This window comes from Mirounga angustirostris, unplaced genomic scaffold, assembly GCF_029215605.1.
Source record: "Mirounga angustirostris isolate CCGP_5_RB_7025 unplaced genomic scaffold, mMirAng1.0.hap1 SCAF_5, whole genome shotgun sequence".
NCBI classification, from domain to species: domain Eukaryota; kingdom Metazoa; phylum Chordata; class Mammalia; order Carnivora; family Phocidae; genus Mirounga; species Mirounga angustirostris.
In genome coordinates this window covers 97,880,472-97,905,341 of record NW_026991713.1, presented here as the reverse complement: position 1 = coordinate 97,905,341, position 24,870 = coordinate 97,880,472, and the positions used below count along the sequence as shown (strand labels likewise).

General features: G+C 46.6%; 1 protein-coding gene across 1 annotated transcript; it reads left to right on the top strand.

Moving 5' to 3' along the window:
- The first annotated feature begins 13,743 nt into the window (after window positions 1-13,743).
- On the top strand, window positions 13,744-16,599 carry KCNA5 (potassium voltage-gated channel subfamily A member 5). The gene has a single exon (XM_045871131.1). It carries the CDS (start codon window positions 13,991-13,993, stop codon window positions 15,800-15,802), a length of 1,812 nt encoding a protein of 603 aa, XP_045727087.1. The 5' UTR covers window positions 13,744-13,990; the 3' UTR covers window positions 15,803-16,599.
- Window positions 16,600-24,870: the final 8,271 nt, after the last annotated feature.

Sequence of the window (24,870 nt, the reverse complement as noted above, 5' to 3'; positions counted from 1 at the left end):
CTCAGAAGCAATGGCTGAGTTCAGAGTCTGCCTTTGCCTTCTCACTGCCTGAGGGATGTGGGCAGTTCACATCATCTTTTAGTGTCTTTTTCATGTATAGATTCAGATAGGGGGTGTTCCAGCTCTAAAAAATATACTCTGCTAGAGCTGGAAAAATAATATGTGACCACAAAAACATCTTCTTTTAAAAATACTTAATAACTTAGCAATATAATATTAAATAAAAATGTAAGAGCATCCCAATTTCACAAAGAATTACATATAAAATATGAACATAAAATGTTAACAACAATCATCTCTAGATCGTGAGACTGCAGATGTTTTGAATTTCTTTGTATTTTCCTGTTTTCTGCAATGCCTATTCTTTTTTTCTCATCATAAAATTTTTACTGTCCTAATGTGACAAATTCAGAACACCTAGGCTGTTCTTTTTTCTGAGAATTATGAAAGTACTTATTTGGTCTGCTTATCAGATCTTCATTAATGACATGGGTGGCACAGTTGACCCTACTACTGACCACTTGGTCATGCAACATACAAATATGGAGGGCTTACTGTGTTGTAGGTGCTGAGCTCCATGTTAGGGATCTGACACACTCCAGATAGGATTTGCACTGAAAGGATCCTGTGAATACTTAAAAAGCTAAACCTTTAGCCACTTTCACTGATCCAGGGCAAGTTAGGAAGAAAGCCAGTCACAGTTCACATGTAGGGGAAGATTGGAAAATATATATGTGATTGAGCAGGGCTTCCCCTCCCTTTTTTTTTATTCCTTCCTTTTCCGCCTCTCCCTTCATCCCATCCAATAAAACCAGAGGGGGAGAGAATAGTTGGATATTATTCAGTGCAGTTAGATGAGAGTGTAGAGATCCTGTGTTGTGCACCACCTCATTTAGTTTGGAGATATGAGCAAGGAGAGACCTTGCTGAAGTCCAGGGATGTGACAAGTCTTGCAGATGTGACACTAGATATACAAATGGACAATGGTGAGACCGTATATAAAAGTAGAGCAGAACCAACCCAGGAAACCAACCCATTACTGATAGTTCCTAGCCCAGGAAATCAGCCTGCTATTTACAAGTCAGGCTGGTAGGAAGTAAGACCACTATCTTTAGCAACTGGTCCAGGAAGCCAACAATAACCTCTGTAACAACCACCCCAAACACTAGGACTTAAAAACCGACAGTTTCTCTAATTTTTGTCCCTGTTCCCAACTTAGGACAAACTAACAAAGCTAAATATGCACTCCTGACCAATTATATAGGGTGCCCTGCTTCTAGTTAGCACACCAAGAGCTTCCCTACACCAGCAGCCTCCAATCAGGGCACACCTGAAGCCTTTCCTTTCCAATATCAAGGTTTCCTACCTCTGTCTGCCTTTGAGTCTCTGCCAGAATGCAAATAATGATGGTTGACTCCCTGCTATAATAAGTTTTGCTTGTTCACCTTTGGTTGGGTTTCCTTAATTTGCACATAAAGAAGTCTCCTGTGCTTGCAACGTGCAGCAGCCTTGAGGTCAGATGGTGGTGTGGTCTGCCTACGCTGGGGAGGGCTGGAGACAGTTTCTTGAGTTTCTCATGACTTTGCACTAGCCCAGGAGTTAGGGTTGCCAAATAAAATGCAGGATGTCCGGTTACACTTGAATTTCAGAAAAACAATGAATAATTTTTAGCGTAAATATATCCTATGCAATATTTGGGGCATACTTATTCTAAAAAAGTATTTGTTATTTATCTGAAATTCAAATATAACTGAGTGTCCTATATTTTTATTTGCTAAATCTGGTAATCCTACAAGGAGGGCAACTCAACATTCTCATGCCCCATTCCCACAACTGGAAAGAAAAAACTAAGAAGGCAGGAGTGAGAGCCCTGGTGAGGCTGCAAAGAGTTTCTGAGCTAAAAGGAGGGAAACACATCAGAGGTGACGTGGGTAAACCTCCCAGGGATTGGATGAGGATGCAGCTGTGTCTCAATGGATTGCCAGGGTAGAGGAGGCATGCCCAAGAACTAGAAGCAATATGACTATTCTAGAGCAAGAGTGTGAGCTCTAGACATATCTAGGTCCAGAAGAGGGTGTCCACTTCTCAACAATGATGCTGCTACATTTGTGTAAACATCACCGTCTCTGCCCCCCACACCCCCCCTCCCCCGCCAGCCATCAGCCTAACATCAACCCTGGAAGAAGGGAGGCAGATGGAAGAAACACCCTGAATATGACTTAGTTGTCAATCTAAAATGACATGTTAGGACTTCTAGGAGAGTGTGTCAACATTGCTGAATTTGACTGGTTTACCTGGAAATTACTAGATTAAATTTCTGCATTAGTCAGAATGGAGCCTCAATATTAAAAAGCAAATCTGATGATTAGCAAAGTTTTAAAAATTAACATTTTGCATATATTAGTTCATTGTGAGGCTTTCAAAAGTTCATAGACATCATATATATGAGTGTCTGGTCTTTATAAGCACTAGCTAGAGAAACAAAATCTCCCCATCCCACGCCCCAACACTCTCTCTCCAGTGTAGCAATTTTTCTGGGGAATTTGTCAATTTCCTCCAGAGACATGTGTTGAATCTCACTCTGTTTGATCTGCATTATGAAAGCAATAGTGTTATTTTTCACTTTCCAAATACCAAATGACATTTTATTGAATATACTTTTCAGCCTTCATATTGACCTCGCACACCTTCAATGTTGACATACTCCCTTAGACCCTCCATGCTGAGAATCACTGACTTAAAGACTACCTTGTTTTCTTGATTCTTCCTACATAGCAGATTGATGATGATGAAGGTGAAGATGATGAGGGCCACAATGACAATAGAGATGCCCCCGATTGAGGGCATGCTGGATTCCACTTACTTTCTATATATCATCGATCCAGGTGACAACTTGGCAAGCTGGACATTGTTTTCCCCATTTTACAGAGAAAAGTACGGCTCAGAGAGCCCCAGCAACTTGTTCAAGGTTTCAGAGAGTAAGTGATGGAGTGGGATTTAAATCCAGATTTGTCTTATTCCAAAGCCTGTGACTTTTACACACTGCCCCACTGCTGGCCACCACAGTTCCCTAATTCACAGGAAATTCCTGCATCCTTTGGTTGGCTCTAATTATAGTCTTTCTAAAGAGGAATGTGCTGGGCTCTCTTCCTGGCATTGACTGCACCTCACTGGGAATGTTGGGCATCTTTAAAATTTCATTTATTAATAAACACTTATATAATGCCTGCTGTGTGCCAGACACTGGTCTGAGCAGTTTACAAATATTAACTCATTTAATCTTTATAGCAACCCCATGAGGTTAAGCACCATTATTATTATTACTCTTATTTTACAGGTAAAGAACCTAAAGCACAGAGAAATTAAGTGGATGGCTCAAGGTCACACAGCCAGTAAGCTTTATAGAGCCAGCTTTCACATCTATTATTATGCAGTGAAACACCCCTTCCTTCAGATATTTGGATTTCTCATCCTAATCTTTCCCTTAACTATTTCCTGTGAGTGCTGAGAGAATGATGGAGTCAAGGACTTGGAGTTCTCCAAAAGAAAGGTTCTAGATAAGCTCAAGTCTTTAAAAATATCCATCATAAGGTGACAGTTGGCATGGTCTAGCTGTAGCTCCCAGCAATTATTAGTTCTGTTTCAAAAAACAGGCCCTTCTTTATTTCCAGTGTTTGCTCACTGCTAATGGCCTCTAAGAAGGCTCCTTCTTTTGAGATTGAAAACCCAATATCTAGACTTGGTGGTCTTAGCCTTCCTCTCCAGAGCTTCCTTCTCACCCTCAGTCCCTCTGATCTCAGCCAAGCTGTGCAGGCCAGACTGGTGCAGGTGGGAGGGGGGCAGCCAACAGGGGGCGCTGTCTCCTCTGAGTAAGCAATCTGGCTGTCCTAACCTGGGAAGTCACACAACACCAGGTAGAAAATCTCTGCCTCTTAGAGTCACTTGGTTTTGACAAGATGCCGGACATCCCACCTTTTTTAGAGTTTCTTATGTGCTAACAAGCGTTGACCTGGAAACTCTTCAGAGCTATCGGTCATTCACACCTTTGTCACTGGCTTTTCCCCAGCAGCACTTAACAGGGACTTGACATGGCCAAAGGCAGAGTGGGCATAGTGTATAGAAAGTTAGGAAGAGGGCACGTGGGTGGCTCAGTTGGTTAAGCGACTGCCTTCGGCTCAGGTCATGGTCCTGGAGTCCTGGGATCGAGTCCCGCATCGGGCTCCCTGCTCAGCAGGGGGTCTGCTTCTCCCTCTGACCCTCTTCCCTCTCGTGCTCTCTGTCTCTCATTATTTCTCTCTCAAATAAATAAATAAAATCTTTAAAAAAAAAAAAAAAAAGAAAGTTAGGAAGAGACACCCAGTGAAAAACTCCCTCTGCTATGCCCTAGTTCAGAGGAGATGCTCTAATAATGGCATAACAATAACCAGCATTACCAGGGCTCTACATTTACTTCTCAGTAAATCTTTGATAATTTGCTTAACCGCATTAACTCTCAGATTCCATATCTGTGAACTAAGATTAATACTAGCATCTATCTCATAGGGTTGTGACTGAGGGTAAAATGCCATATGTATGTAAAAGGATCATATATGTAGTTCAAGATTAGGCACCTAATAAGAACTCAAGAAATGTTAACTATTATGATCACATAAAAGACACCAGCTTAAATGCAGTTTGCTATTTTATGTGAACCCATTTATAACCTATGGAGTCAATGTTTATTTCCCATTTTACAGATCAAAAATGTTAAAAAAAAATATTAGAAGCTAAATTACTTGCCCAAGCCACGTGGTAATAGAGGTACAGAGTGAGGCCTAAAGTCTTGGTTGCCTACCTTCCAATGTCACACCTATTACATTGCCTAGAGACAGTGTTAGCAGTCACCTCCTTCTTCCTCCTCAACCAACACACACACACACACACACACACACACACACACACTCACATACTCACTCATTCACTGCTAGCTACTGCCTCTTGTTCCTGAGCTCCAGGAAAACCACACTTACAGTGTGGTAATTGGCTTTCACACCACCCAGTGTACAACATTGACACTGAGGAGTGGAGAGTAACCAAGCAGTTCACAGAGTCAGCCGTGGGGGCGTTTGCCAGGCATTTCTTTGTTGGCAGAGACAAAGGCTCTGAAGCTTAGTTGAAAAATCCAATGGGTGGTGGCTGAGTCCCAGCTGAAAGTGTGAAAGCCCTTATTATGATCCTCATCATCATATTTCTACTGGTGGCATGAGCCTGCTAAAAATAAGGAAATTATTTCCCAAGATTAATAAAAAGAAAGGAAGAGGTTGGGAGGTGGGGGTTTGGTGTCTGGCTGGGGAGGGGGAAATAGAAGGCAACAGACATTAAAATAGCGGCAAATGAATACTGTGTAATTTCAGACAGCTGATAATGTCACGCTGCAAGGTTGGTAATTCTGCCGAGATAATTGCCCTTCCCCAGATTACTGTCTTTACCCAGGAAAGAAGTGATGGCTGTGTGTGAGAAATCACGCTGCTTCTCACTTCATGAGCAGTGGCAGTGATCAAGGAGAGATCAGGCTTCAAGTTCAAAAAATTTCATCCATGCATGAGGACTTTCAGGAGTAGAGACACAACTCTTAGAGCAGAAAACATGATCAACTCTTCTTCCACAGATAGGGAGACTGAGATACTCATGGGATGACTCAGACATTTAGATGACTCTAAAGAGTCACCCTTCATCTTCCAGCAAGTCTGGGTCTGAAGAATTATGATTTGACATGACTGGCCACTCATGGGTTTTTTCCCTGCTGCAGAGAGACTGTCTGCTGGAGAAACCACTGAACCTGGACTCTGCAGACCTGGGTTAGAAACTGGGATCTTGGGTTGCTCAGCCTCAGCTTCTTCTCTGGGGCAAACCTCCAGGTGATTGTCCATCAGTACAGTGAGAGGATTTGATTAGCTAACAGCTTAGATTCTACTCAGCACTTAGCACTCAAAACTCCATCCTTGGAGTCTCGCTGGGAGGGGCAGGAACAGGGTAGCAGGCTGTATGATGGTCCTGCAAAGATGTCCAGGTCCTCACCCCCGGAACCTGTGAACACATTACCTTATATGGCAGAGGGGATTTTGCAAATATGATTAAATTAAAGATCACAAAATAGGAAACCAGTATAATCACAAGGTCCTTAAAAGACGGAAGAAAAGAGAAGGCGATGTGACAAAGGAAGCAGAATTAGAGGGATGCTATTATGCTGGCTTTGAGGATGAAAGAAGGGGCTATAAGCCAAGGGATGCAGGTGGCTTCTAATGAATTCTCCCTGGAGCCTCCAGAAGCAACCAACCCAAATGGCACCTTGATTTTAGCCCAAAAAGATGCATTTTGTACTTCTAACCTCCTGAATTATAAGATAATAAATTTATATTGTTTTAAGCCATATCGTTGGGGTAGTTTGTTAGAGCAGCAATAGGAAACTAATATTAACAGGAAGGTCAGGGGCCAGACGATGACTGCCTTACCCCCACACCCACCACTTAGGGCATCGGAGACAGTTTGACTTCCCAACAAACTGGGAGCCCATAGCTCCGTGACTGGGTTAGCCAGAGAAAGGCCACTAATATAATAATACCACTAGTCACTCCAAGCAACTAATGCAGACGATTTAGGGCCTGTGCATTCATTTGGCACCTGTCAGTTTACATAGACTAGCTAGCATTAACAATATTAACTAATATTAATTGAGTGCTTATGATTTTCCAGACTTTTTAATGCTTAAAGCAAGTACAGAGGTAGGCAGTTTTAGTGTCTTTATTTGACAGACAAAGTAACTGAGGCCTAGAGAGGTTGAGTGTCATAATGAGTAAGAGGTGTTGCTGACACTCGACTGGGATCTACCTCAATCCAGATCTCATCCAGGAGAACTTCACAGCCCCTGAATTCTTTATGCAACATAGCATCTAATAAAAGGACCAGACTCCTTCCCTTCCCCCATCTAATAAAAGGACCAGGCCCTCTAGGACACCAGTTCTCAAACTTTGGTAGTATCAGAATCACCTAGAGAGCTTGTTGAAATGCAGATTCCTGGGCTACATCTCCAGATACTCTGATTTAGTAGGTTTGAGAAGAGGCTTGGCAGATAACATTTCTCATAAGCTCCCAGATGACCTTGACACAGTGGTCCATGAACTGGTGTTTGAGTAGCAAGCCTCTGGGAAGCCTACCTCCAGGTCCTAATCCTGTTTCATGACTAAACCATCTTTTTGTTAAATCAGAATAAAGAGGATTTATTTTGATAGGGACATTGAGAAAAATGGGTGCTGTCTGGCCTGCATGAATTATACAGTGACCACATGTTTTTCCAGACTCAGAAATGATGCTCCTTCCATAGTAATAAAACTGTCTTACCTTTGCTTAGCATTTTTAAAATAAAGTACTTTTTTTCATATATCTTGATACATAACCTAAATTCATAATATATCTTTATGCAACGTGGGCAAAAATTCAGCTGGAAAAGCCACTGGATATAAAATTCTCAGCTAATGCCTTCCTTGATCTGGATGCCTAGGCAGAGAGCGAGGAAATCAAAGTTGCAGGTAATATTGAAGAAGTAAAAAACAATTCAAATATCTCTGACCCTAACAATACCTGAAGCTACTGGCTCACAATTTCAAAGTCAGAAAGTTATGAGTGAATACCATAGTGAGGTGTATTGAGGGCAAAAAAGAGAGATGAGAAAAATAGTCAAGGATGCACCTATAACCCACCAGCTCCTCAGTGGAAGAGGGAGGGGGGAGAGAGGGAAACCATTACTCCCAGCCCCTGTGCATCTAGGTCACTTTCATTTCTATGTTTGGCCTCTGAAAATGCAGTGGGTCCATTAATGAATTTATTCCTGGATTAAATGTGGGGAAGGAGGGAGGGAGGGAGAGAAAAAGCCTAGCTCCAGATGTGAGCCTTGATTTGTGAAGGGCCTCTCATCTTAATCCCTGCACACAGGAAATCCTAGCACTAGGCCTGAGGTCTCTCTCAGGATCTGGGTCAGTTTAGGCATAATCGTTCCCTCTCTGCCACTCACTGTCTTCTGCTGCCACCTCTCTCCTCTACACCCCACAAGCACACACTCATTTGCTTTGGTGATTTCCAAGGCTTCCTTCCCAAGGTGTTGGACTGAGAGGCAAGTGAGAAGGGAAGGGGAGGGAAGGAAGAACAGCTGCTCCCCTCATTAAGATGTTTTCCACTACAGATCTAGAAGCAGAATGCATCTGGGAGAGAGGATTGGGTGAGAGACAGTTTTACCCTTTCGCTGATTAATACTCTATTACCCATTATTGCTTGATAATATGCTCTTGTGATATGTTACTTAATAGTAATGAGCCATAGAATTACATACTTTGTAACATTTAGCAGTGAGACCTAGCTTATCAAGGACGCATTAATCAAGTTTTCCTCTTAGTTTTGTTTTTTTTTTAACAATGTATTTTGGTTTATGTTAACTATGCTGCCTCCTATTTGGTTCTCCCTGGTCCAGCCTACGGAGCTCTGAGACCTTCTCTCCTGACTCCCAGAACCTCTGTGTTTCCTTAGAAAGATGCTGACCAAGTTGCTGTGGGGACGTCAGGGGAAGACAAGCTTTCCTAATCTGGGGGTGACAGCTTCCCTCATGGAGGAGACACAATGGTGGTTTTGTTCAATTTCCCTTTATAACGAAGAGGAGATTCAGGTGTGATGACAGTAATTCAACATAACTGGCTCACCAGAGTGATAGGAGGGGGACTGGGGAAATGACTCAGAGTGCACCTCTCCTCCTTAAGAAATCTAGGATCTCCCAGCCAGGCACAGTGCCTGGGGATGCTTAGAGATGGGGTCCCTTTGACAGAAACAGAACCTCTCACCCTCCAAAGGGAGGAGCATAAGTAGCTGAGCCCTGAGCCCTGGACTGACTAGTTACTACTTTTACTGATTTGTCAGTCTGGCCTCTTGCTAGGACCCTCTCATCACATTTTTGATGAGGTTCCCAGGTCTGTAACGCCGTCCAAGGTGGAGAAGCAAAACTGATGTTTGACAGGAAAGACTGGTGGCATAATTAGAACAGAATTTTAGGGGCACTTGGGTGGCTTATTCATTAAGCGTCTGCCTTCAGCTCAGGTCATGATCCCAGGGTCCTGGGATCGAGCCCTGCGTCCGGCTCCTTGCTCGGCGGGAAGCCTGCTTCTCCCTCTTCCACTCCCTCTGCTTGTGTTCCCTCTCTTGCTGTGTCTCTCTCTGTCAAATAAATAAATAAAATCTTCAAAAAATAAAAAAGAACAGAATTTTATTTTTGCCTCTTCCTGTTCCTTTAAAATTTGCCCAATGGTGGAAGCTTTTCCCTTGATCCAGATGAAAATTCAGTGGATCTTTATGCTCTATGGTTTAGTGTTATATAATAAACAGAATTATAGTAACTTTAGGTCTCAAAGGCTCTCTCAGATTGGGAACTAAATTACACAGTCCAATATATTAAACTGTTTTTAGCCGCAAAGTTGTTTTTATACACAAAGTTGAGGTGGGTTATATAGTAATAAATAATGCATATAATCTGAACAAAGGGCCTTCCCCTATCTGGCCACCCAAATGAGCCTTACATTTTTTTGATTGGGTTCCATGTCCACAATCACTTTGTGTATTTAGTTAATCTCAGAACTCACGTTCAGTTCCTTTCCCTGTTTCCCCTCCCTTACTGTTCCGTAGCCGAACTCCTTTCTCTTGGTTTAATTGCATTTAACATATACCTGTTGAAATTCATGAGATGAATGTTTGGTGGTGTAAGGAAAATTGGGGATGAGTAAAGTATGATCTTTGATTTCAAGATCTCTCTATTTCTCTTTATTATCTATCTATCCAACTACCTGCCAACCTACCTACATATGATAGATTAGATAGATAGATAGATAGATAGATAGATAGATAGATAGATGATAGATAGATAAGAGAGAGAGAGATAGAAGAAAGGTAGACAGACATAAATACACATTAGAGATAAAGTTAAGATATATTCTGGTGGAAATTGAGGGGAGAAGAGGCTAAAACAAGTTGTGGAGGGTGAACTAGAAGTATATTGGCACATTTGCTTTAATAAAGATACAAGCAAAGTATCTGAGTGTGGAAGAAAGGAAGTATTATGGCCTCTTCCTGGGGAGCTCATGAAACATGACCTAGCAAGCTCTTCATAATCTGGACTTCCTCTACCTCTCTAGCCCGATCTCACAGATCTCTTTCTGAGCCCCCCCATCAACTACCCTAACTTTTAGTTCCTCAAACCAGCCCTAGGGCCTTGGAACACACTCTTCCATCCACCTGGAATTGGTTGTCTTCCTCATCACCACCTCAGGAAAGCTCCCCTGGGTCCTAGATGGGGTCAGGCTCCCAGCTATTCTCACAACACCTTATATTCTAGATGGTACTTCTTAAAATTGTGATTAAACAACCAGTGTAAAATTAGATGTTTAGTGGCTTTTGCCTTCTCCAAGATAGAACTCCACAGAGGTTAGAAAATAAGTCTGCCTTGGTCATCAGTATACTCCCAGAACCTGGAACAATGCCTTGCACATAGTAGACACTCCATGAATTATTTTCTAATGGACTAATAAAGGTGGCATTTAGAATTTTTCTCCTCTTCCTCCTCTTCTCTCTCTCCTTCCTCTTCGAGCCCAGCCCTCCTTCCCATCAATGCCTTACTTCTCCTACTAATACTCATTTCTTCTTGGTTCTGCACACCTTACCAGTCCTCCTGTGGTCTGCTAGGACCAGTCCTATGAATTAAGAGAAGACTTCCCATTTGTCTCCTCTGTATAGCTCATTCTGGGGGACATAATCTAGGTGCTCCAAATAATTCCTTTAGAGACCCTGTCTGGGGTTTGTCTGAGAGGAGGTGGCACACCGTCATAACTGTGATCTCTGGACAGGAGCATCAGCATAGCTGTGGGGCTTGTTTGAAATGTGTTCTAAGCTCATCCTGCATTGGAGTCTGTGTTTGAACCAGATCCTCGGGATGGTGCACATGAAGCTCTGTTATAGAGGGGCGTATCTCTTAGGATTAGTCGGCTGGAGCAGAGGGTACGTTTCAGTTATATGATGTGTCAGTTAGTGTTGGAGTACAAAAAGTTTACTGGGAAGAAATGGAAGAAAGAGAAAAGAACCTACGGAAGCCAGCAGGGAAAACCTTCAGCCTCTGGCATTGACCCAATGACACCTGCGAAAGGAAAGGGAGGAGGAAGAGGGGTGAACAGAGTCTCAGACTGCAACGTATTTCTTACAAAGCCGTGGCCGACCCAATGGGGGGAGATTCAGAGCAAAGATGGCACAGCAGAAGAGTTCTGCACTGACCAGAAATGGCCAGATGCCCGTACCCCTGTCGTGCTCAGTCATTGACAGAGGGCTGCCCAGGCACGGCCCTAAGCTGCCAACAGCTGGAAACTCGCAGCTAATTGCACTCCTGGAAGCTGAAAAAAAGCAACTTCTTTCTTTAAAGGACATCCTGCCAGTATACCACCCTGGCTGCCACATGTGACATCTGAAGCTAATTTTGTAAGAAACCTATCAAAGCTGGGAAATGTATGGAAAGCAGATTTAAGAAAATACCACATCAAGGAGGCCTGGTCTGTGTGCTTTTCCAGCACTGATTATGTTGTGCTCTTATTCTTCAGGGAACAGACTCTCTAAGGGCCCCTGGAAGACAAGGTCCAGAGAATCTCTCCCATAGGGAACTCAAGCAGAGCTCCTGTGAACCAAGATGGTATCCTTGTATTTACAAGATGCATGAGTCAGTAAACAAGACTCAGTTCCTGTGGGTCTCTGAGCTCACTCTCTAGAAGCTAGTCTTCCAGGGGCAGACCTGATCCTGACAACCTCAGAGCCAGAGAAGAATAAAAACCCAGGGCAGATGGAACAGAGTTGGCAGAGGCCTGAGGAGGAGAGTACAAGGCCCTGTGGTTACAGTGATGCCCCCACATATTGATTTTCCCTTTCCTGCCCCTTCCTTACCCATGCACATCTGCAAGGACAGCCAACCTCAAGCAGAGAGTCACACAATGAAAACAGTTACAGCACCCAATTCACATCCACCTTCATGCAACACACAAAAAGACCCCATGCACATCTATTTCTCCAACCCTGACATAAGCTTGTGTGTACACACCTTGCTATTCCAACAAATGCCTGTGCACCCTGTAGCAAGTTTCCAAAACTTCCCTCATGTGCAGATATGTCACAGACATCCACATATATAAACAGTAAACAATATACAGGAACAAAAAGGGACACACATTCAAAAACTTCGAATGAACTTTGAACATTCAAAAACAGTGACTTTATGGTAACTTAAAACCAACAAATACCTGGAGGGTGTGTCTGGAACTGGCAGATACATCTTGAAAGATATTTCCATTGGCCACAGATGCCCCCTAAAACCCCACAGGGGCTGGGGCCCATTTCCTGACCCTGAAAGACTTAGCTGTTACTCAGCCATCCCCCTGCCTCCTGCAGGAGAAAACTGAAGCTCTCAGCCCCTATGCTGAGGGGTAAGGCGCACTTGTACCTGGAAGGGGGGTTACACATTTCTATAGAGGAGTGGAGTGGAGGGAGCAAGGGCTCAGAGTCTGCTCACTTGGGCTTGGGTTTGAATCCCAGCCTCACCACTTTCCACCTGTATGCCCCTTGGCAATTTAGTCACTCTCTGTATCTCATTTTGCTCACCTATGAAATGGAGATAGTAATAGTACCAAGAAGAGAAAATACGTTGCTGTAGGAATACACCAGTCAGTATTTGCAAAGTGCTAAGAGCGCTCCTGGGACATCACAGGAGCAAAGTAAGTATTGCTTCTTATTCTACTCCTGGGAGTCCTCCAGCCCTGGGATTGCGCAGCCTCCCTGGCCCCTACCCCTGCTCCCTGCACAAACCCCCTACACAAAGCTGCAGTTGCCGGCTCCAAACTTCACCAGAAAGGAACAGCTCTTGCTGGGATCTCTTTCTTCCTCCTCCCCTTCTCCCTTACAGGTTTTAACAAAAGAGATTTGTGAGAGCCGGAAGTTGTATGTCCTCAGGGCTAGGAAACCAGACAACGAATTTGTCCCAAGGGCCAGGACTTTCCAGACTTTCCAGACTGGGAATAGGCTGTCCCCAGGCAATGGCAGCCTTTTGGTGGGTGTATAGGAAGATGGGAAGAGAGAGGTTTCTCCACCATGGGTCTGGAGGTATCTCCAGCTCCTTGTGTCTCTAGAGCTATAGATCCCCAAGGCCCATAGCTCTGCCCAGCCCCTTCCTGTCTGTAATTCTTCCCAAAGAAGAGACAAGAGTTAGTTACTCCTCCAAAGGAGGATTGTAAAAGGACTGTTATCTCATGTCTCATTCGTCCAACCCAAGGCAATTCATTTCCCCTGGAGTCCACTTGGCGTTCAGCGGGTTCCCAGGTGAACTGAAATCCACAGCTATTCTCATCGGGTTGCCCTGGGAGTTTCGGCGCTCTCGGTACAACCTGTTCCTCCAGCCTCTCCGCTCCCTACTCCCTCCCTCCCTCCCTCCGCCAGGGCAGCTCCCTTCTCAGCCCCCCTTCCTCCCCTCGCCCCGGGCCCCAGCTGTGCCCTCCGGGGAGGCACCCGCTGCCGCGATACCCGGGAGGGGAGGCGGGAGATGGAGGAGGGGAGGGGACCGGGCGCGGGGAGGGAAGAGGAGGGGGAGCCGCGCAGGGTGGAGGCCGAGCGCCGCCCCGCAGCCAGAGAGGGGCGGCTGAAGGTTGCATCTGCTGGAAGGAGGCTTTTGGCTGCTTGGTAACTGGCTGCCAGAACCGAGAGCGAGGCAGAGAGCAGGGCAGCAGCTTCTTGACGTCAGGACCGAGCCAGGGGATCGCGCCAGCAGCCCCAGCCTGCCCCATAAGGGTCCGGCCGACGGCGGGAGAAGAGCCGAACGCGAGGCGCCCAGCTGGGCGTGAGTGGGGGGCGCGGACGCCGGTCGGCAGGGGCGCAGCATGCCCCCTGCCCCCTGGCCATGGAGATCGCCCTGGTGCCCCTGGAGAACGGCGGTGCCATGACCGTCAGAGGAGGAGGTGAGGCCCGAACAGGCTGTGGCCAGACCATAGGGGGAGAGCTCCAGTGTCCCCCGACGGCTGGGCTCAGCGATGGACCCAAAGAGCCGGCGCCAAGGGCGCGCGGCACGCAGAGGGGAGTGGATCCGGGAGGGCGGCCTTTGCCACCGCTGCCCCAGGAGCCGCTGCAGCCTCGACGGCTGCCTCCCGAGGACGAGGAGGGAGAAGGAGACCCCGCCCTGGGCATGGCGGAGGACCAGGTGCTGGGCGCGGGGCCCCTTCACCACCAGCGCGTCCTTATCAACATCTCCGGGCTGCGCTTCGAGACGCAGCTGGGCACACTGGCGCAGTTCCCTAATACCCTCCTGGGGGACCCGGCCAAGCGCCTGCGCTACTTCGACCCCCTGAGGAACGAGTACTTCTTTGACCGCAACCGGCCCAGCTTCGATGGCATCCTCTACTACTACCAGTCCGGGGGTCGCCTGCGGAGGCCGGTCAACGTCTCCCTGGACGTGTTCGCAGATGAGATCCGCTTCTACCAGCTGGGGGACGAGGCCATGGAGCGCTTCCGAGAGGACGAGGGCTTCATTAAAGAAGAGGAGAAGCCCCTGCCCCGAAACGAGTTCCAACGCCAGGTGTGGCTTATCTTTGAATATCCAGAAAGCTCGGGGTCCGCGAGGGGCATCGCCATCGTCTCGGTCTTGGTCATTCTCATCTCCATCATCACCTTCTGCTTGGAGACCTTGCCTGAGTTCAGGGATGAACGGGAGCTGCTCCGCCATCCCCCAGTGCCCCACCAGCCTTCTGGGCCCTCCCGGGGCGCCAATGGCAGCGGGGCTCTGGCGCCTCCCTCTGGCCCTACGGTGGCACCTCTCCCGCCTAGGACCCTGGCTGACCCCTTCTTCATTGTAGAGACCACGTGTGTCATCTGGTTCACTTTCGAGCTGCTTGTACGCTTCTTCGCCTGCCCCAGCAAAGCAGAGTTCTCTCGGAACATCATGAACATCATTGATGTGGTGGCCATCTTTCCCTATTTCATCACCCTGGGCACTGAGCTGGCAGAACAACAGCCAGGGGGTGGAGGGGGCCCCGGCCAGAACGGGCAGCAGGCCATGTCCCTGGCCATCCTCAGAGTGATCCGCCTGGTCCGGGTGTTCCGCATCTTCAAGCTCTCCCGCCACTCCAAGGGTCTCCAGATCCTGGGCAAGACCTTGCAGGCCTCCATGCGGGAGCTGGGCCTGCTCATCTTCTTCCTCTTCATTGGGGTCATCCTCTTCTCCAGTGCCGTCTACTTCGCAGAGGCTGACAACCAGGAGACCCACTTTTCCAGCATCCCAGATGCCTTCTGGTGGGCAGTTGTCACTATGACCACGGTAGGTTATGGGGACATGAGGCCTGTCACGGTGGGGGGCAAGATCGTGGGCTCGCTGTGTGCCATCGCTGGGGTCCTCACCATCGCCCTGCCTGTGCCCGTCATTGTCTCCAACTTCAACTACTTCTACCACCGGGAGACGGACCATGAGGAGCAGGCAGCTCTTAAGGAAGAGCAGGACAGCCAGAGCTATGGGACAGGGCTGGACAGCGGAGGCCCCCGGAAGACCAGCTGGAGCAAGGGGTCCCTCTGCAAGGCTGGGGTGTCCCTGGAGAATGCAGACGGAGCCCGAAGGGGCAGCTGCCCCCTGGAGAAGTGTAACCTCAAGGCCAAAAGCAATGTGGACTTGCGGAGGTCCCTCTATACCCTCTGCCTGGACACGAGCCCGGAAACGGATTTGTAAGGGGGAGCCTGGGCAGACTGGTGGTAGTGGGGTGGGGATAGCGGAGGCCTCCTGAGCCTGGGTATCTACTTTATACCACAGAGTATTTCAAGCCCACCTTGAAGTCTGTCCCTCTTCTTTCACTTCTTCTCTCCCTCCCTCCCTCCCTTGATCCCCCATTTTTCCTCTTCTTTCCATGACACCAAGGGTTGCCTATTTTTAAAAAGTACCACATTCCATGACGCAGGAGCTGTTGAAATGGTGAGCACTGTGAAATGGATGTATTTGTAGCCAGTTCCCTATACCCAGCAGAGGGATAACCCAAACAAAAATGACTTTAAATAGCCCAGATCCCAAGAGATTTTGTAACCCCCTCTATGTGTTCCAAATTTGCTTTACATATGATTTTATTTGTATGTAGGGGAAAATATTATTTTTATGGCCAGCAAGTGGATTTTTGTACTGTAGTTCAGATGGAGATATTTTGGATACATTTTCCAGGAATGCTGTATTTATGGAAGAGAGAGTTATTGTGATGTTTTATTCTGTGATATTTATATTAGAGCCAGAGACCCTGGTTATGGCTGTTCTGGTTCCTGTGTCTATAAGCCTCTCTCTTTTCTGAGATGTGGTATCGGTGTTTTGCGTCTAGGGCAAAGAATGTTCCGGAAGAAAGGCAAGACCGACCTTTTCTGTGCGCCTTAAACAATTCTTGTACCTTTCTTGAAAAGCATTTTAATGATGTTGAAGAAAGACTTCTGATAATTCATTCTCTTTATTTTTATCCCAGGAAATAAAATGTTGTATGGTTGAGGCAAGTGTTAGTTGTTTTTTTATGTTTGTTAGTTTTTGTTGTTGTTTGAAATTTTAAAAAGGAGTCCTTCACTTGCTGTTTCTGACTTTGAAATCAGAGCAAACACCACCTTGACTGGGGTGGATTACTTGGAAAAGTAATGATTTTTTTTTTTAAGATTTTATTTATTTATTTGACAGAGAGAGGCACGGAAAGACAGGGAACACAAGCAGGGGGAGTGGGAGAGGGAGAAGCAGGCTTCCCGTGGAGCAGGGAGCCTGACGCGGGGCTCGATCCCAGGACCCTGGGATCATGACCTGAGCTGAAGGCAGACGCTTAAAGACTAAGCCACCCAGGCGCCCCTGGAAAAGTAATGATTTGATTGTCAACTTCTTTTTGCTGGGCCCCCTCTGTGCATCACAGAGGGGTGACTTCTGTGTGTCTCAGTCTGTTTCTGACATGCTGCCTGATGGTGTGGTATCAGACGCAACTGTCAGCACAGTGTGTGGATACAGCTAAAAGGCAACGGAAGATCAGACCCCCCCACCGCCCCACTGCCATCTCTTGGGGCTGCGTTTCTGAGTTCTCCTTTGTCTTCGGGCTTTAGGTCCTGCTTCACATGGCTCTCAACAGCTCCGTGAAACAAACCTGATTCTCCCAGATATGAAGCCTGTTCACAGAAGTGCAGCCCTGGTGTGAAAGTCACGGAGGAGGGAGGGAACAGTGCTTGGCTGTTAAACTCTCCCCCTCAACCGTGGGGTGGCAGAGGAGAATGCAGTGCCTTTCTGGGGGACAGAGGCAGAAAGAAGCCAAATGGAAGGATTTGCTTGTCCATGTTAAAGGCTAGTTTCTACAGATGGTGGCCTTGTGCTGAGTATATCCCCAAACTCAGAACAAATCTCTTGGGTCCCTGGCTGGTTGTGGTGAATATCACAGTAGGTATAACACTGGCTGCAATTTCTCTCTGGGGCTCCGGATTCCTGCTCTGGCTTTTGCTGCTAAATAAGCTAAATAATCCAAAGACATGTTGTCTTATATCCCCTCCAAGGTGGGCTGGTGACCCACATTCACACCTCCCCCATGACAGCAGGGAGCTTAATTGTTGGTTCCGAGGGGCATATCTGCATCTCCGTGGGATGAGGGAGGCTTTGCTAAATTGATGGCTGGGAACTGTGGATTTAAATAAGATGCCGACACATTAATAAAAGCCAGTGTCTGTGACTGCCTGGAGTCATTTCCAATCAGGAACTCTTAACAGCACATCTGAGGCAGAAACAGAAGGACTGTGCAGGCAGAGCTCTGTTGTTTTTCATTACATGCTGAAGCAAAAGAAGAACAGAGATTATTTATTTATAATTTACAATCTGCCTAAAAGCAGGGCGTCTTGCCAGAGCTCAACTCCACAGTCTCACCTCCAAGCCCTCTTTGGCTTTAAAGCTCATGTGTGTAGTTCAGCACACACCTGGTGATTGGGACTGGATGCCCCTTCGGGCTCCACCCTCCCTTAAAGACAAAAAAGACGTCACCACCTATGACCTGAAAATCAGTTCCTTGAGGCTCAAATAGACAGCAACACACAGGTCTTAGATGTATCCAGATGCCTATTAGATGTTGGTCCAAATAGAGCAAACTGATTCTTGAAATGTCCAGTAAGTGGCTTCAGTCTTAATACAAATCCTCAGGGAGAGAGGGAAGGAAAAGAGAGTTTCCGTATTTTGCACAGGAGAAGGGGATCCTGCAAAGCAGGGTTACAAAGGGGATGAGGGCAGTTCTGGGGGGCGTTGGGTACCCTAATACCCTGACGCACCCTCGCATCCCAGAGTTCAGTGCCATGGTACCAGGGCACCCACTACAAGGATTTCAATCTGTCTCCTCAGGGCACCTGTTGCCATGATTCTCAAAAAAGGCTGCATGGTTTCACTCCAGCCATCCTGGTTTGCCTGTTCACATGATTAGCAAAAAAGGAGCCTGAATGTCAAGGCTCTTACCCAGGCTATCTGAGATAAGGGGCCCCTTCATCCTCTCCCACCCTCCCCTTCTCTGTTGTCATTGATTTTCCATAGCCTTTGCTTTCCTGAGGAGATTAGATCAAGTGGCCCCAGCCAAGCTTTTTATCCAGATGTTGTGTCTTGGCTCCCACAGCAGGAAACCAGCACTGGGCTCATAATCTACTAGTTCTGGCCACCACAGCTCAGAGAGCAGGTAATAACAAATATTATTCAATTAATATTCACTCTGTGTCATGCTCTTGTGGAAGGACAGCTTCCCTATTGCAAAGCATCTGGCCCCCTCTTTTTCTCTACTTACTGGTTTCTTGTCCTGTCCACATGCTTCCTGAACTCTAAGCAATGACAGATTCAAAAAACAAATGTTCTCACATGCTTTAAGAACCCCAGCTCCTTGATGTGCCTTGCCCGGCTGGGACACTCCCTGGAGGGGAAAATGAAACAGAGTATCAGCCCTAGAGGAATGTTTTCACAGAGCCCGCCTTTGAGTGATTCTAGCGTTAATGAGAGGAGCACTTCTGGGCTTGGAGTGGACGGCACAAAGTGTTTCTCTTGGAGCAGGGACACCTTGCGCCTAGTGCCCTCCAGAAATGGCAGGCTTGTGCACAGTGGAGGGTGACCTGGGTGATGTTCAAATACTCTCCGCAGTTGGACCTCAGCAGCTCATGGCTACTCACCAGCTGCTTCAGGTCCAGCACTCCTCATTGTGCTGGGAATGGGGAATACTGGGACAAATGTTAGGACGTGGTCCCTGCCTTCTCACGCTTCCAGTCCCTCTGGGGAAGCAGTTCCTGTAAAACAAAAGCAAGTCATGCAAGACAGCATGTGATCACGTGTCTTGGAGGGAGTTTCAAAATGAAGGGTTATGGGTCAGGTGTGGGAGGGTAAGGAAGCATAAGGTAGAAAAGAGAAGCTTCTGGAACCCTGGGAGGTGGCTAGGAAGAGGGAAGGGAATTGGGGATGAGGGAGATGGGAGTAGTGGGCCAGACAGTGACTGCTCTGTCCTCATCACCATCATTCTGCATGGTGTCCAGAGTTCAAGGCTGGTGCCACTCCCAGGACTATAGTAGGTGTCCCAACTTTGACATTGGCAGAGACAATCAGCAGTTTTGCAGGGCTGAGGTTGACAAAAGTTCTGAAAAGGGCCACATAGTAAATATTATAGGCTTTGTAGGCCAAGAAGCAAATGGAAACTACCACTGTAGGTACTCACATAACTATTTGAAATGTAGTCATTTAAAAATGTCAAAACCAGGGGCGCCTGGGTGGCTCAGTCGGTTAAGCGTCTGCCTTCGGCTCAGGTCATGATCCCAGGGTCCTGGGATCGAGCCCCACATCAGTCTCCCTGCTCTGTGGGAAGCCTGCTTCTCCCTCTCCCGCTTCCCCGCTTGTGTTCCCTCTCTTGCTGTGTCTCTCTGTCAAATGAATAAATAAAATCTTAAAAAAAAAAATGTCAAAACCAGCCTCAGCTCAAGAGCTGTGCATCCCTGTCATATCGGTTTATCTGTCACACAGAGGGTGCCTCCTGGGCATCCAGTCATGCCTGTGACACCTGACCTGGCTCCCTAATTTGATTTTACCCCATTGAATTTGTATTTCTTGCAAATGTTGACTCCTGGCTTGGGGAAGGTCTCTCATGCTACAATTTCCTAGACCAGGGAAGGCCTTATTAAGAAGATGTTACTCACTTCTAACTCTTCATGAAAATTAGAACATGCTAGTGGCTGTAGGACAGGCTGCTCCATTTCTGGGGAGGAGGAAGAAAATGCCAAATTGGAGTTTCTGCCTAGGACTCTGAGGAGTGGGTTTTGCCTGAGCTGTTGGTGGAAGTGGGCCCAGACTACCAGAGGTTGGGCCTCCTTCTCCTTCCGGTCCTCAGTCTTTTTTCCTGGACATGACATCACACAAGGAGTCATCAGGATATGCTTCCCCTCACCTCTTCACCTGGCTCTTCTCTGGCTGTAGAGATGGGTTCTGGGCTTGTGTGTCCTTTGTGTTTGCATGGTGTGCCTATGGTGTGCACATGTATTGGAGTGTGCATGGTGGGCGAGGTGTGGCCCAGCCCGGAGTGAAGCAACTCCAGACCACAGGCCTCCAGACAAAGCCAGATGCTTATTACCTGCCCTTTTAATTGGTATTTATTTTCTGATGTCAAACTTAGCATGATGCAAATGTTTCAGCTGGAAGGAACCTTACAAGTAATCTAGTATGTCCCACTCATTTTACAAATGAGCAAACTGAGACCCAGAGAGAAGAGGTGATTTCCCCAAGGTCATACCCATCGCTAATGTAAAGTGGGACTGGAATTGTTTTCCCTGACTCCGAGGTTGGATTTCTTCTTGTGTTGCACTCTGCTTCTTCTGCATGAAAGTTCTCAAGTTGCCCCCTACCCTGCCTGCCCCGGCACACCCCTGCCACATCAGTTTATGTCTACCCCATCTGCCCTTGAGGGTTGGCTTCTGGGTATCCAGTCATGCTTGTGAAGCCCTGATTTGTTTCCTGTGATTTGCTTTTGCTCAACTCAACTTGCATTTATTGCAAGTGTCAGGCCTGTATGGGCAATGGAGGTATAGCACTGTAATGAACAGGCTCCTATAGAGAAGAATCTCACGCTAGGAGGAAAACTGAAACATTTATCATCCAGTGTCCCTGATATTATCATTCATTCATTCATTCATTCATTCATTCATTCATTCATTCACTTATTCATTCATTTATTCAACAAATATTATTCAATTAATATTCACTCTGAGGCAGCAACGTGCTAGGCTCTAGGAATAACTGGCAAGGGATCTTCCCTGATTGGTTCCCAGTCTAGTGGGGAGAATCAGCAATCAAGTAAGCAAATGAATATTTTGCTAGATCAGTTTGAAATTGAGGGCTACAGGGAAAATGAACGGTGTTGTGACTAGGGGAGAGAGAAGCATGTTCGAGAAGAGCGACATGTAAGGGAAGCATGAGAAGGCATGAAATAGGATGAAGAGAGGGGGACAGGGATGTGGGGACTATGGGGGCACCAGAAGGGAGTGTATGTTTTCCTGCAGAAGTATAGGGGTGGAGACCTCAGGCAGAGCTGAGTGCCTGGGAAAATGAAGGCCCATTGGACAGTTCCAGGCAGGATTATCAATCCCAACACCACCTATGGCCATTCACCACCAAGGAGCAGGAACGTGGCCCTGCCGTTCCAGGCAGCACACCCAAAAGAGATGCCATGGGACCATCTCCCCAAGGGAAGCACAATACAAATTGCCGCGGGATGGCCAGTGGTGGGTTCAGAGGCGAGTTTTAAAAATTGGTGGTGGGGGAGCAGGCAAAGGTCCTCAGATACCCCCTTAATTGTTTGGCCAACTAACAGGAGACCCCAACAGATTTTTGAGTCTGTGCTAAAAAGCAGTTGTGTGCAATCTGAGGCTGTGGACTGAGGCCAGCCCCACATGAGAGGTGGGGAGCAGGGAGGCAAGAAGCCCTAGACACCTATAGTTCCTCCTAACTATTCAAAGACCAGGAACAGTAACGGCAAGACCTAGGAGGGAATGTGGTGGGGTCAAGAAGAGAGCATGGTGGGGAAGCCAGACTTTGTGTGCAAAGTATACAATTGCCTAGACATTCAGAAGGACAGCCCCATTGGCGCCTGGACGGTGAACTTGGCTTGGATGTCCATGAGTATGCTCCTCTGTGGGTCTTCCAGGACTGAAGGGCTCTGGAGCACAGCGGGGTTTCCCCTTTCAGCCTGCCCACACTCCTTCCTCCTTCTGGGAGGCATCGGGTCTCTTTTCCACGTGTGAGAGCCCTCCTTTGGGAGAATTGGAGAGGTGTGGTTGGTGAGGAACTGGAGATAAGCACTGACCATCAAGGGAGCTTGGCCAGTGTCTCCCTCTTCTCACCACGTTCTCTGTATCCTCTATCATGCATGCCCTCTGTACCCAGGAGAAGTCACTTCTGCCTCCCACAGGTGTCTCGCATCTGCTGGCACAAACCATCAGTCCTGGATACTGTGTGGGAGACAGAAATGAACCCAATTCTGCCCTCAGGAAACCTAGAGACTCACGTGGGCAGGCTACACCTGCCTGAACATGAGGAGATACCTGCAAAAATCATAAGGAAAAAAACTAACGAAAACCAAAGAATCAACTAAAAATGCCCTTGAGAACTACAATTGCACTTAAAGGTTTGGGGGATTGATCGAAGTGGAGTTATTTGAGCCAGAATTTCTAGAAGAAGTGATCTTCAGAAGCAGTATGAGGGAAAGGACATAGATTTAGTGCTTGTTAGTATAAGTCATCCCCATCCTCCTGCCAAGTCCTGCAGCCCTGTCACGTCACATGTAACTCTATCCCTTGTGCCCAGTCTTCTCTGTCAGGTTGCAAGCTGGCCTGCTCATAGCACATGACATCCTGTGTCTGGCCATGGCTCTCAGCTCTTTGCGCATGGCCTTTCCGTACAACACGCCATGCACTCCAATATAGCGAGAGATCAATAATAATCTGCCAAACGTTCACTTTTACATAGAAAGAATGAGCTTTGCCCGCCCCCCCCCCTTTTTTTCTTGTTTTCAGTTTTATAGTGATTGGTCTTCTGAAACATCTGAAGACTACTTTTAAGAGTCTTTGGCTTCGTTTTTTGGTGGTGTATAAATTGTGTTCCAATGCAAGTCCTGCTCTTTTGGAACTTCTGAGTGCCTATAACGTGACACCATTGTAATGTAATATTTATTGTAATTTTACAGATTACTATAATAACAAAACTGAAGATTTATACAGCAGCTTTACTCCAAGGAGTGCAAACACCTGTCCCTTTGGCATGTATTATAAACAACTGAGAACACTAAGACCTGAATGGGTGGGTACCTCTTAGTAATCCATGCCAGTCATAGGAAACATGCTTGCTTTCTTCCCCAGCTGATTAAACTTTCTATTACTGCAATAATCTGCATTTTTAAAATGGATGCCACTTGGGAAATTGAAGCAAGTGGTCCCAAGCACAGTTCCTTGTGCTTATGTGGCCAAGGCATCGAATTGCAAGGAATTGCAGTTGACCCTGAACAACATGGGTTTGAACTGTGAGGGTTGGTTTATACACAGATTTTTTTTATATAAACACATTGCAGTACTATAAATGTATTTTCTCATCCTTATGATTTTCTTAATAACATTTCATTTTCTCTAACTTACTTTATTGTAAGAATACAGCATATAATACATACACAAAATATGTACTAATCGACTGTTATGTTATTGGTAAGACTTCTGGTCAACAGTAGGCTATTAGTAGTTAAGTTTTGAGGGAGTCAGAAGTGATAGGCAGATTTTCGCCTGCATGGGAGTTTGGTGCTCCTAATCTCCATGTTGTTCAAGGGTCAACTGTATTTCTCACAGAATATCTAGGTTGGACAACCGACAGTTGTTTATGCTTCTGTTCCTCTACTGTACTCTATAGTGTACATGTTATTATTATATTCTTGTTATTTTTTTGTTCTTCTTTGGTTGTAGTAAAGTCACCTATAAATTCCATGTCATTTGGACACCAATTTTAAAATGGAGTCTGGAATGACCAGAGTAGTCTCCCATGGTCTTTCTTGTTGCCTTTCATGTCTGCCTCCAGTCCACCTACTTGTGACTTTCAAATTAATCTCTCTGGAGGACAACACATGTGATCAAGACATTTCAGGACTGCTAACCAGTCCCTTTAGCCTGACTTGGAAGTCCTCCATAATATGATGCTAGATCTTCCTTCCCAGCCTTTTCTTTCTCTACATCACGTACCTCCAAAGACACTCACACTTTGTAGTCAGACTGGATAAAGTCATGCCCCCAGCTGATACCCAGCAGTGTGCCTTCCCATCAGTCATCCTCTTGGTTGGCATACCTGACTCTTACTTTTATCTGTTGAAATTCTCTTCCTACTTCAGTGAACAGCTCCAATACCTTCTCCTTAAAGAAGCCATCTTCAGTTCCTCCAGCCCACAGCCATTTCCCTTCTTTGGTGTCCCTATTGTAAATACATTTGCCCCAACCTCAGCACTTGTTTACCTACCTCTCTTCCACCCAGGCTCAAACCCTTCCTTCAGAACAGGAATTGACCGCCATCTTCTGATTCATTTCAGTGCCTAGAATTAGCCTGGAATACAGGGGACTCTCAATAATATGGCTTTCTGGACTGAATTGACTCCTCTTCAGACATCTTGCATATACCCTAGAAGTAGGTTCCAGGCCCCCAGGACACTGCACCTATAAATAAGCTTCATCGTAATATCCATATGTAATGTGTGGATGAGGCACCTGCTATGGTTA

Excerpts from the sequence above, each read along its gene's own strand:
- KCNA5 (XM_045871131.1), top strand. The coding sequence starts at position 13,991 with ATGGAGATCGCCCTGGTGCCCCTGGAGAACGGCGGTGCCATGACCGTC.